The following is a 13,900-nucleotide window of genomic DNA, read 5'->3' as shown; positions in this document are numbered from 1 at the left end:
AGGCTTCCGGAGCTTAACCTACCCAAGTTTAGCGGTAAGTTGGAAGACTGGTGTGTTTTTCGCGATTCATTTGAATCCGCAGTAGGTTCCCGGAGCGACATCAGTGCGGTCGAGAAGATGCACTATCTGAAGGGCCTCGTTCAAGGAGAGGCAGCTCGCATTCTCGACCCTATCAAAATAAGCGAGCAGGGCTACAAGGACGCTTGGCGAACGTTGCGGCTGCGTTTTGAGAACAACCGGCAGTTAATCAAGTGTCACATTCGGACGCTTTTCGACACTCCAGCGATGCGCAAGGAATCAGCTGAAGATCTGCTTGCGCTGATCGATCGCTTCGAGCAGCAGATCTCCGTTCTGAAGAGCTTGGGTGAACCAGCAGACCGATGGAGCTCTATCCTGGTTTACCAGCTATCCATACGCCTCGATCCTTGTACGCTCCGGGAATGGGAGAACCACTGTAGCAAACTCGATGCTGACAACATCGCTTCGGTTCTGGGAGGAACCGCCGGCACATCAGAGGACACAAGCACTGGTGCGTCAACTTCAATGCCATCATACGTGACGATGGTAAACTTCCTCCAGAACTACGCTCGAGTTTTGCAAGCAGTTTCTTCAGCCACTTCGAACACCGCTCCTCCTCGCAGCAAGCCAAATCCGACATCCAAGCTAGCAGCCTTTCCAGTCGCAGCTACACAGCAAACTGCAGTATCCAGTACACCCTCTTCCAGCGCCAGCAAGCCGAAGCCGTGCGACAAGTGCGGTGAGAGTCACTACCTGTACAGCTGTCCGGAATTTCGGAAACTCAACCTTCGCCAACGGATCGATCTGGTAAGACAGAAAAACCTTTGCATTAACTGTTTGAGATCGAGTTCCCATTATGCCCGGAACTGTTCTGGGTCAAGATGCCGTACATGTACCAAGAAGCACCACACGCTTCTTCATACTGAGCCCTCTGACGACAATCCCGCTTCTGGTCAAGCCACCGGATCAACTTGCTGTGTTGCCCTCCAGCCGACTCTCACCGCAGCATCTGCGCTGCATGCTCCAAACTCACTGTCACCCCAGTCTGTTTCGCAAGCTCCCATCCAGCAACCGTCTACCTCTACCTCAATCGCAAACTTATCCCACATTCATGCGCCTTCCATGAGTTCTCAGACTGCCCTCGTATCACATACTGGTGAAGTGATTCCTGGAACCGTTTTCCTTCCGACTGCGCTAGTGAATATCCGTAACGGTAGAGGTCGCATCGTCACTGCTCGTTGCTTGCTGGACTGTGCTTCCCAACGCAACTTTGTTTCTGGGGCTCTTTGCGAACGACTGCAGCTTCCTCGCATCCGATTGCCGCATGCTATCCCGATAAGCGGAATCGGAAACACTACAACGCTGGTTGAATACCAGGCCACGATAACCATCTCCTCTCGAGTCACTCCCTTCTCCGTACAATGCTCCATGCTCGTTCTGCCTTCCATTACCGTCAAGCTGCCCCAGTCGACGGTAGAAGCCCGCCACTGGCCGATTCCAAAGCACGTGGAGCTTGCAGATCCAACATTCGCTGTTACTGGCGACATCGACATGATTCTGGGTGCCGCCCATTTCTTCCAAATTTTTCGATACGGCAGGATATCGCTCGGGGAAGAGTTACCGATTCTGCAGAATACAGAGTTCGGTTGGGTCGTCTCCGGAGAGTGTTTATTGGAAAACCACGATCACAGCGATCCACGCAAGTGCCAGTTCAGTAATCCCTGCACAATCGATGAATTGGTCAACCGATTCTGGCAGCTCGAAGAAGTCCACGATGCAAAGGGATGGTCTCCGTCGGAACGATACTGTGAGGAACATTTCTTGAAGAACACCACCCGCAACTCCGAAGGCCGCTACGTCGTCAAGCTGCCCAAGCGTGACGAGCTGCTTTGGCAGTTAAAGGACAACAAATACAACGCCACCCGCCGCTTCTTCTCTCTAGAACGCTCACTCGGTGCGAGACCCGATAAGAAGGCGATGTATCAGCAGTTCATCCACGAGTACGTGAGATTGGGACATATGCGGGAGATTGGCCCCGATGAAATCGACGCGCAACCGCAATACTACCTTCCACACCACGCTGTGATGAAACTCGACAGCACCACTACAAAGCTTCGTACCGTATTCGACGCATCATGCCGCTCGAAGTCCGGTATCTCGCTGAACGATGTCCTGCTTCCTGGTCCCACAATCCAGGACACTCTCGTGACGATTGTCCTCCGTTTTCGAATCCACCAGTTCGTGATATCTGCGGACATTGAAAAAATGTACCGGCAGATTTTGGTCCATCCCACCGACCAACCGCTGCAGCGAATTCTCTGGCGCGACGATCCCGAGGCTCCACTGAAGAGCTACCAGCTCCGCACCGTCACATACGGCACAAGCAGTGCTCCATTTTTGGCAACTAGGGTGCTGCAGAAGCTCACCGATGATGAAGGGCAACATTTTCCGCTGGCGGAACCCGCTGTCCGCCACGACTTCTACGTCGACAATTTGCTGTCCGGTTCTGACGATGCTGAATCTCTCGCTGTTACCTGCAACCAGCTCATTGCAATGCTCGCAGGCGCAGGACTTCCTCTCCGACAATGGTCTTCGAATTGTCAAGCTATTCTTGATACCATTCCGTTGGAGCTCCGAGAGACGAAAACACTACTCGATTTGGACCACGAGTCCTCCGTGACTGCACTTGGCCTCCGCTGGGAACCGTCGACCGATTTTCTTTCGTTCAAGACGCCGAATTGGAAGGAATGTACGGTTCTGAACAAACGAACGATCCTCTCTCAGATCAGCAGTCTTTTCGACCCCTTAGGTTTGATTGGACCGACCATTGCAAAGGCGAAAATCATGCTGCAGAGTCTTTGGAAACTCCATCTCGACTGGGACACACCCGTGGCTAACGGATTCGCTCACGAATGGCAGGAATTTCACCAGAAGCTTTCAGCACTTGCCCACCTTCGAGTTTTTCGCCATGTGTTACGTCCGGGTTACGACCGCTTGGAGATTCACGGGTTCAGCGACGCTTCAGAGTCTGCATATGGCGCATGCATCTATCTCCGGTCAATACCTGCCGAGGGCCCTTGTACAGTTCGCCTGGTGATTTCTAAGTCCAAGGTCGCTCCGATGGGGACTCAAACCATTCCACGCCTCGAGCTATGCGCAGCTCAACTCCTGTCCAGACTTCTTAAACAAGTTCAGGACAGCATCGACATAACCGCCACCACATATCTATGGACCGATTCTTCCATCGTCTTGAACTGGATATCCGCAACTCCATCGACATGGAAGACGTTCGTAGCCAACCGAGTGGCTGAAATCCAAGAGCTGACGTCTCACGCCGTTTGGAATCACGTCCCATCCGAAGACAATCCCGCCGATCTCGTTTCTCGAGGAATGGACCTCGATGAACTCCTTGCTAGTGCACTGTGGTGGAACGGACCGCAGTGGCTAAAACCAATATTCGCTCCTTGGCCAGCGAAGTACGTCGTCGTAGCGACCTCAAACTCAGACCAACCGGAGGTCCGACAGACTATTGCCCTTCCGGTCGTGAGCGTAGAACCGTCAGATATCGTCGATCGCTATTCCAATCTTCGTCAGCTACTTCGGATCGGCACACTTCTTCGGCGTTTCGCCGCTAACTGCCTTCACCGGAAGAATCACCAACCAATTCTTGTCGGCCCGTTGACGGCTCTTGACATTGATCGCACTCTGCTCAATCTGGTGCGTCGCATACAACAGCAGTACTTTGCCTACGAGATACGCCAACTTGAAACCGTCGGAAAAGTAAACCGTAAATCCAAGCTACGGTATCTGCACCCGACACTCGTAGACGGCATTATTCGTGTCGGCGGCCGGCTTCACAATGCTGCAATACCTGTCGACGGAAGACACCCGATCGTCCTCCCCAAACATCGTCTCACCGACATGATCGCCACGAGAGAACACCATAAGACGCTCCATGCTGGTCCCAGCTTACTACTATCCTCGTTGCGCCAAAGATTTTGGCCCCTCGGCGGACGGAACTTGGTTCGCAACATTGTTCACGGCTGCATGGTATGTGCACGTGCCAAACCCAAGCCGTTGCAGCAGCTGATGGGGGATCTGCCATCTGTTCGGGTCAACCAGGCGTACCCGTTTCAGAATGTTGGTGTTGACTTGGCTGGGCCAATGTACGTGAGAACGTCACTCCGAAATAAGAGATCGCCATTCTTCAAAGCCTACATCACCGTATACGTATGTATGGCTACCAAAGCCGTGCACTTGGACCTTGTGTCGGATCTGACCACTGGCACATTCATTGCGAGCCTGCGAAGATTCGTCGGCCGTAGAGGAAAGCCTGCGCATATCTACTGCGATAACGCCACGAACTTTGTTGGAGCACATCGAGAACTGGAAGAACTGCGGAAGCTTTTCCGAACTCAAGTTCACCAAGATGCCGTAGCAAACGAATGCGCAGACAACGGAATACAGTTCCACTTCATCCCACCTCGCTCTCCCACATTCGGTGGAATCTGGGAAGCCTGCGTGAAATCCGTGAAGACCCTGCTTCGCAAAATCCTCGGAAATGCTCACCTAACCGAATCCGAGCTGCAAACCGCATTGATTCAGGTCGAGTCAATGCTAAACTCTCGCCCAATCACGCCGTTGCCGGACAATCCATCCGATGAGCTGGCTCTGACTCCAGGACATTTCCTGATTGGTCGTCCGTTGAATGCGGTACCTGATCCAGATTGCCGTGAAGTTCCTGAATCCAGGTTGTCTCGATGGGAACGAGTACAACAGCTAACTCAGCACTTCTGGAGTCGTTGGCACAAGGAGTATCTCACCACCCTGCAAAATCGCTACCGCTGGACAGAAGCCATGGACAATCTAGCCGTTGGTTCCATCGTCGCTCTCAAAGATGAGAGAGCACCGCCGTTGAAATGGCCCCTGGGACGCGTGCTCAGCGTTCATCCCGGCCCTGACGGCCTTGTTCGTGTCGCCACCGTGAAGTCGACCTTCGGCATCGTTCAACGCGCCATCCCAAAGCTCTGCTTACTTCCAGTTGAAGTGGCGCCACCCATCGTAGCACAGAGTCCCGCACCAACTAGCAGCCCTACGTCAACAACGCCAAATGAAGGCCCTTGCTCAGGGAACAGAGCCGCCGGACGAGATCCCGGCCCTTGCTCAGGGTACAGAGCCGCCGGACGAGCTCCCGGCCCCTACTCGGGGAAATGAGTCGCCAGACGAGATCCTGGCCCAAGCTCGGGGGTATCGAGCGGTTCGTGGTTCACCTGTAAAGAACCAAGCCTCGCCGTGTGGGTTCCTAGAACCCCCGGCTGGGACTTGACTCAAGTTAAGTACCCCATCCTAATTTGACAAACCAACAGTTCGCGCACAGATGTTCCTCCTTTACAGCACACCACTCCCGGACAGTATCCTGCAGTCGGACCCGACGCACCTCGAAAAATCATCCTGGAAGCTGTAAGGAGGCCTGTACCGACAAGACGAATCCAGATCTTCATATCCCGTTGAACGTCAGTCATCGCAAGAAGCTCGAACTTCCGCCGCTAATGCCCGTTGAATTCCTTAAAATTTCATTGGCGGCCGGAATGTTCAATACTCACCTCTAATTCTTCAATACGAACCTGAAAGAAAATGAAATTTTATGCATTGTACATACCTGTAAATACTCACCTAGCCCTAAGAAAAAGTGAACTAATCATAGAATTTTAGAAACAAAATGCAATGTAAAATACTTACCGTACGATTCGCACAGTCAGCCCACTGTGCAAACCCTAAGCAGAAATGGATTCTGCAAACAATAACATAGCTGTCAAACAGCCGCAGCATAAAACACACATAGACAAATGTACACAAAAAGCATACAATAAAACAGATAGTTAAAAGCAATCAGTGGTGTCGGTCGCAGAAAAATAGTTTTCGAGTTCTATTCATTTCGCGATATCCAAAGTTCCTTACCAACCCGTTTAACTCGCGCGCGATCTCCAGCGGAAGGTGCAGTGGAAGCAGAAGAAAGTCCTGGTCAAGCAGGTGAAAACAACGGCAAAACTTTCTAAAGATCCAGTAAGTAAGAAGAGTTGTGAAGTGCGTGAACATGACCGTTAAAGCGGGCGAAGCTTTGTTTTTGAGTGTTATGTCTGTTAGTTTGTGATTTTAGGTCGTTTTTACACACAGAAAAAAAATATTGGTAAAAGTAAGAGTGTTCCGCTCTTAGCAAAAAACAACCAACGCCAACTATTAGGTTGAAAGTAAAACCACAGATAACAGACGTTTAGGCTCGATTTGAATCGTGTATAAATACCCGCTACTGAAATTCCGAATAAATCAGACGTCTGAAACACGTTTGGCAAACGTTTGCAGATGGCGCAGTGATCGGTACAATGCAGTTAGAGTGCAGCTGTCAAACATGTGAAGCAAACAGTTGCGCAGATGGCAATAGTGAAACACGGATTTCCAACGTTTATCAATTTGAAAGTTTACACAGGTTTTTGAAGAAATTTTGTTCTAGCCTAAACGTCTGTTATCTGTGGTAAAACTTTTAAATTAATCAAGAATAATAATCAAAGTAAAAGTTTTCCTTTTAAGCAAATGAAGAATAGTACTCAAAACAAAAGTTTTATTTTTAAACTAAGAGTATGCGTTGGTTGTTTTTTGCTAAGAGTGAAAAACTCTTATTTTTACCAACATTTTTCTTTCTGTGTGTAGGTGGCGTGTAGGGTTTTTCTAGTGTACAGAGTGGCCAGACCTACCGATTTATCGGTAGTCCTACCGATTTTGGTCTTCCCTACCGATTCCCAGATGACCAAGAGAAAACTACCGACATTTTGTTATCCCTACTACCGATTTTTATTGATTTTGGACACATCCTACTCAACATTCATTTTTGGGTTGGATTTGGTCTGAGATCTGTGTTTTCAGTATTTTACAATTCTATGTCAACACTACGTTTTTGGGACTGAACCCGGCCTACCGATAAACTTTTAGTAACCCTACCGATATTAAGGAATTCTATCTGGCCACCCTGCTAGTGTAAACCGAACCGCGGGAAAAGTCACGGGATTTTAAAAGTATGGAACTGGTATTTTTAGAACCAGCAGAACTTTTGTTTTGACAGTTTGGAGAGATTTCGGCGGAAAATTTTCTCTGAAACCAAATCCGCCACAAATCCCGTGCGAAATCCCACCCGAATAGAAATATACAGTAATAAAACCTTGATTTTCACTGTGACAGTACAGTATTTTTACAATAATTTACAGTAAGTTTTAGTGTTATGCTACAATACAAAAACAATAAACTTTAACGTTTTTATAGTAAATTTCAATGTAAAATAGACTTTTACAGTGAAAAAGGGGGGTGGTTATGTATCTTAACATTAAAAAAATCAGTTTTTCTCCATACATTTTTTTCTCGAAAACAGTAAAATTTAATGTGAATGCATTGTATCAGTTTTTTGCTGAACAGTGAAATTTATTGTTACATGAAATTTTATTGTAAATCTACTGTGAGAACTTGGTATCGAACAATGTTGAAACAGTAATAACTATAATATTTATTATTTTATGATTGTTTGTAGGGTAAATGCTATTGTAAAATTCTATCCGGGCATTGACCTATTTTCCAAACTATGAACTAGCCTTTAGGAAGTTTTTAAAATGTACCTAAGTGCACTGGGAAAAAATCGAAAAAACATAGAATGAAATAAAGCTTGCGGCGTTTTTGAAAGATGTTTTGAAATATTTCACGCTTGATGAAATTTGAAAATGTTTTAATTTTTATATCAATTCAAAAATGTAAAACACAAAAAATGGATTTTTCAAAGTTTTGTCGCTTTAAGAACACAATTATTTCTGACGAGTAATCTGTAATACCCGTCAATATGTGACGAAAGATGTGAAAGTGAAAGATTTGTTTTAATTTTCAGTTATATGTACGTTATATGTTATATACTGGTTAATTAAAACAAGTGTAATAAGAGAACCATTTTTAATTTTCCTCATTGCCACTACAAACCGATTTCTGCACCAACATTCAACGCACCATTAAGTCTGGTTTAAAAGTTAAGCGCAGATGAACGTTACAAGCAAGTCTCAATCATCATATCTTTTTCAAACCATACAACACGAGCTGGTTACTCCAAAATAAAATCAATAGTTTGCGCCAACGCGACTTTCCTTCATGCCCTTATTGATACATCCTTTCGTTCTAGGTCGGTGACAGTGCCGTTTTTCTCTCCACGGGAAGGCCGGACAGGCCATACATCGGACACATCGAGTCCATGTGGGAAACGTCCACCAACAACATGGTGGTACGTGTCAAATGGTTCTACCACCCGGAGGAAACCGAGGGATGTCCTAACCTCAAGTATCCGGTAAGTTAGAGAGAAAGAACTCCGGCATTTGAATGACAGTGTTATAAACATCATTTTTCTGTCCATTCTCTCCCAGGGTGCCCTCTTCCAGTCGCCGCACGAGGACGAGAACGACGTTCAAACCATTTCGCACAAGTGTGAGGTGCTCTCACTGAGCGAGTATACCGCCAAGTTCGGCGCAGATCCCAAGCAGTACAGTGCCATCTATGATAACAACGATACGTACTACCTGGCCGGTTACTACGATCCGACAGTGATGACGATCAAGATGCAACCGGACATCGAGATACTGCCGGGGGATGCGAAGTGGGTCAAGTCCAACTAGGAAATCGCCCCTGCCGCGTACGTGTAAAGCAGACTGTTAGTGATTTCATTGTGATGCAATTTTAGGATGTGCAATTTTTTGGTGAATATTTCCGCAATATTCTAACATCAACAACAGCGTTTGCAAGAAAAATCCGTCGATAGTGGGGGAATAAGTTGTTCAAAACAATAGCAAAACTTCACACTATCGTAGAAGTAGGTCCAAGCAGTTCTTGAAAAGAATTGTTTGTTTTTATAAATCATGTCGTTTAAAGCATACGGTTGCACTTTAAGAAAGTGTAGATTACTATTCTAATAAGATATCCTCAGCTTCTGTAAATAATAATTTAAAATACGCAGTAGACGATGATCAATAACGTGTATAATAGTTGTACATATTTGCAAACCTTATCAATGTCAAAAAAACTTATAGTTATCTAATGATACAATATCAAGCAAATAAATAGTGGTAATATATTTTTCTACCTGTTGAGATTTTAACGCCTAACGAAGAAAAGACAAAAATACCACATCAGTCAAAGAGCTTTTGGAACGAAATTCATAATACCTCTGCTATACATTATATTCTAATCGATCAAAGGACAAAAATTGTAACGAAAAGAAGAAAAAAAATATTTTGGAGTGATATTAAGCGCAAGATGCGCACTAATCAAACGAAAATTTAAAACCTTTTTCCTAATCAGAGAATCTATTCGGGCGAATTGTTCCTTTAATGTACAGCAGGGGTGAACGACAAAATTTAACACCAGCCAGACAGTTGGTGTAGTTTTTCTTGGAAGTTTTCACTTCACATGCAAACAAATTTTCAACTTGATCTCTTTACATTTAATTGGTACAATGAAATCTGTTTCAAATTATGACATAAAACGTTGAATTAGATTTTAGACTCAGTGTATACTAACAATAGGAAGGACTAATTTATTAAAATTGCAGTAATTGAAACTTCTGAATACCCTTAGAAGGGTGTCTAGTGAGCAATAGTGCACCACGAGAAATCAATACATTAATTGAACTGCTATATTCAAGCAACTGTCTTCAAACTGTTACTATGCAATTAGAATACCAAGGTCAAACATAAAAAAGCGACAAATGAAACCCAGTGGCAAAATTATATCATTATATTTTTAATAAGCGTTCATGTTTATGTATATATAGCGCATAAATTGGTGTAACTAATCAAGGGGAAAATAAGAACGAGCTTCTGCTATGCTACAAGTTTAGCCTACGCTGTGTTTATCACACTTTGTTTTGTAAATGTTGCGTTGATCATACTTTTCACCGTTAAGTTAATGTGTATAATAAATTATGATACTTATGCTATACCACAGAAGGTATTAGTTGTACTCAAAGTAAATTAAAATGAATGGGCAATGAAGGAAGGTGGAACACGAGTACATTAAAATGGATCCAAGAGATCAATTGAATATCTTTTCATTGGCCGTGTACTGCATTAGTTTATGGTTTTTTACAAATTATGTAAAACAATATAAAACATTGTCCTGAAATCGGTAGTTATATTTTATTTTTACGATGACAAAAAAATCCATTACACTCTTTGAAAAATTTCACTCGTATGTCCTTTCAAATTAAATGGTCTTAGGGTCAATTTCTTAACCCCCCGTCAATGTTTAGGCCCAAGTTTAACGCACCGGTAAATCGGTATAAGGTAAAGAAATGGACCCTTCCAATGTACAAAATTTCAAGGCATAATCTTGAAATTTTTGTAAAATATTACTAAAATCTTTTGATCGGTACTGTATATAATGCGGCAAGGTTTGCGGTAAACGTTAGCAATGCAATTATGGCAGCGGACGGATCGCAGCAATCGTCGACTGCAGACGCAAGTAATTTTCGCTATCCGTGAAAAAAATTATTAGTCAAAAATTATTAGTCATCGTCTTTCAATTGTGACTTTTCGATATTTTGGACCATTAATGGTTTCCCCCGTTAAATTATAGAATCGGCGATTCTAAATCCGTTTTAATCGTAGTACGATTCGCTTCGACAATGACTGGGCAGTGCGTAAGCCTCTTGTACCTGAAGGCATAAAATAGACCCCACTTGCGGTCCTTAGCTTCCTGCCCAGTAACTCCTAGCCCTGGCCTCCTCGTGGCGTCGACTGGGATACGAGTAACCTTAGTGAAGATCGGGTAACCAACCCCGGTGGGAACTTTGGTCGTATGCTTGCATGGAAGAGGGGTTACCCTTCTTCGGAAGGTGCAAACCTGTCCTGGTGTCCAGGTGGGACCTTAAGCAGTCCTGGCACGACGGCCCACCGGCGAGACAGGTGGTTGGCGTAGGCCCTATAAGCCACCCCTTAAAAAACCCACATAACGAACAATACAGAAGAGAATACGACCCAGAACAATCGGCAACGGGCCTAACAGCCTGCATAAAGGATCACGATTGGAAACTCGGAACATGGAACTGCAGATCGCTCGGCTTCGCAGGATGTGACAGGATAATCTACGACGAGCTACACCCCCGCAACTTCGATATTGTGGCGCTGCAGGAACTCTGCTGGATGGGACAGAAGGTGTGGAAAAGCGGGCATCGAGCGGCTACCTTCTACCAGAGCTGTGGTACAACCAACTGTCGGATCGCGGAATAACAACACCGAAATATTAGTTTTCAAATGCTTCGCTTTATTCCGATACACGCGTACACGAAGTCGTCATCACCAACTCTTAAACTCAACTAAACTCTCCTATCAACGAGTGTTGCCAGGCCTACCTATTTGTCACTGCTCTTTTATAAAGGGTCTAGTTGGCCCTGACATCCCTCCTATTCTTTATAGCCGCAACTGCATTCGTATATTCATTAAGATACGTTGGCCTACGCTGTGTCCTGTAGGGTCTTATGATCTTACTGCTGGGTTCAACATCAACGATGCCATCTTGTGCGAATAAATTATTTTCCTTATTAACTGGTGTCAATTCTTTCGATGATTGATGATGCACCGGTTTGTTTCTAGGCAAACGCCTTAAATGTGCAACATTTCGGTGGACTTCACGGTTTGACTCGACTGACCGTAATGTAGCATCTGAGCCGTTTAAATTCACGATTTTATATTCTTCAGGAGCAAATGTGGTTGACAGTTTATTTTCCTTAATCATCCGCTTGCATACTACTACATCTCCCTCCCTTATTTCAGATGGCTTTGCTCGACGCCGTGCATTGGTGTAATCCGCATCCTTTAGCTTTTCCTCCCAGTCTCTATCACGTATCGCTTCTTGCTCTGTTTGTGGAGTTACCTCGCCGAAAGCTGGAAGCTTGTCACGCAATACGCGCCTAAACATGAGAGTTGACGGTGCAACCCCAGTTGACGAGTGAGGTGTCGAATTATACATCAATAAAAATGATCTTAGATCCCACATCCAGTCTCGGCTGTCTGATTCTTGGCTTATCTTGAGATGCTTCAAGATTGTTTTGTTTGCCCGTTCCACTTCACCATTAGCTTGTGGCCAATACGGTGTCGTCCTTAGCAATGTGATTCCATATTCCTCACAGTATGATTTGAACTCATCGCTGATGAATTGTGGCCCGTTGTCCGATCTGATGCTTTCAGGGACACCAAATCTACTGAAGGTCTCATGTAAAGCCTGAATGGTACGCCTGGCTGTAATTGTTCTCATTACAATTGCTTCGGTAAATCTACTAAAATAGTCAACAATCACAAACAGTGAATGACCTGAGGGTAGAGGACCCATGAAGTCGACAGCTATGTCCGTCCAGGGCTTCTCTGACATTTTCGTTCGCTTCAGAGGTTCGGGTGCTCCAAGACAGGAAACCAATGTACACTCTTTACATCGCTTAACATAAGACTCTACCTGTTTGTCCATTTGCGGCCACCAAACTTTCTGTCGCAACCGTCGTTTCATCGCTGCCATCCCTGGGTGAGCTTCATGCGCTAAAGTGATTACACGTTCTTGCAGCTGTGTAGGGATGACCAACCGATTACCTCTCAAGAGTACCCCATCGACTGAACATAGTTCATTCATATAGGGTTTGAATTCTTTCGGAATATTTGCTCCAGCTCCCTCTTCTAATGCTTTACAAACTTTTTGAATTATTTCGTCATTCTTAGAGTCTTCGGCTACTTTGTCAACTGTAACCGCAATTGGTACTGTATCTGCAATAACGCTTCGGATGTATCTTTCGGTCGGTTCATCAAACGTTTCACTGTCTGGCACACTTAATCTCGATAGTGCATCAGCAATGTTGTCGGATCCCGGAACGTGTTCTACTTTGAATGTATATCCTTGAAATCTGAGAACCCAGCGTTCAATCCGAGCACAGGGTTTAGATCTAGGATTGAAAAGAAATTTCAGCGCTTTACAGTCGGTTATCAACGTAAACTTTATGCCAAGGAGGTACAGTCGGAATTTCTCCACTCCCCACACCAGCGATAAAGCTTCTCGCTCTGTTTGAAAATATTTTTTTTCTAGTTCCGTCAGCGCTTTACTAGCATATGCGATTACCCTGCATTTCTTTTGGGGATCTTCTTGCAAAAGAACTGCTCCAAGTCCAGTTGGACTGGCATCGGTCACTAATTTCGTTTGATCTTTTGGGTTGAAAAAACCCAGATGATGAATTTTGCCGATTTCATCTTTAATCCGATGGAAGGCAGATACTTGTTCTGCTGTCCATTCAAACTGTCCTTGTCCACGAAGAGACTCTCTCAGAGGGTCTGTTAATGATGCTAGGTTTGGAACAAATCTTCCAACATAGCAAACCAAACCAAGAAAACTCCTGAGTTCGGAGAGATTTTGTGGTTCTCGGAAATTTTGAATAGCCGAAATTCTACTCTCGGTTGGTTTAACACCGTGGGTGGATAATTGATGACCTAGGAATTCTAAACTATCAGTACTGTACACACACTTCTTTTCATTTAGTAAAATATCATATTCGGAAAATCTCTTAAGAGTTTCAGCCAGTCGACGATCATGTTCTTCAATGGTAGTACCGTGGACGACTACGTCATCCAAATACACAATGACACCGTCCAACCCCACAACAATAGACTCCATTACCTTCTGGAAAAGTTCGGGTGCACAACTCACTCCGAACATGAGCCGTTTGTACCTAAGTGATAAATATTTAAAAAGCAAAAAAAAAGAACATTTAATATAGTTTTCTGATTTACAAAGATCCATAGTTATGAGCATCACTTTTATTTAATTAATATGT

The 13,900-nt window shown here is 44.9% G+C and overlaps 1 protein-coding gene across 9 annotated transcripts in view; it reads left to right on the top strand.

The window, feature by feature from the left end:
* Window positions 1-10,215, top strand: part of LOC131684642 (protein winged eye) — a 233,135-nt gene extending 222,920 nt beyond the window's left edge. For all 9 annotated transcript variants that reach the window (XM_058967679.1, XM_058967687.1, XM_058967685.1 and 6 more), the window contains 2 exons: window positions 8,225-8,386; window positions 8,463-10,215. In XM_058967679.1, coding sequence (XP_058823662.1) covers window positions 8,225-8,386; window positions 8,463-8,711 — 411 coding nt within the window. In that variant the 3' untranslated portion in view covers window positions 8,712-10,215. The remainder of the gene's footprint in view (window positions 1-8,224; window positions 8,387-8,462) is intronic.
* The last annotated feature ends 3,685 nt before the right edge of the window (window positions 10,216-13,900 follow it).

This window comes from Topomyia yanbarensis, chromosome 2 (assembly GCF_030247195.1).
Source record: "Topomyia yanbarensis strain Yona2022 chromosome 2, ASM3024719v1, whole genome shotgun sequence".
NCBI lineage: Eukaryota > Metazoa > Arthropoda > Insecta > Diptera > Culicidae > Topomyia > Topomyia yanbarensis.
Note: the sequence above shows the minus strand (reverse complement) of the source record. Positions and strands in the feature narration are given on the sequence as shown.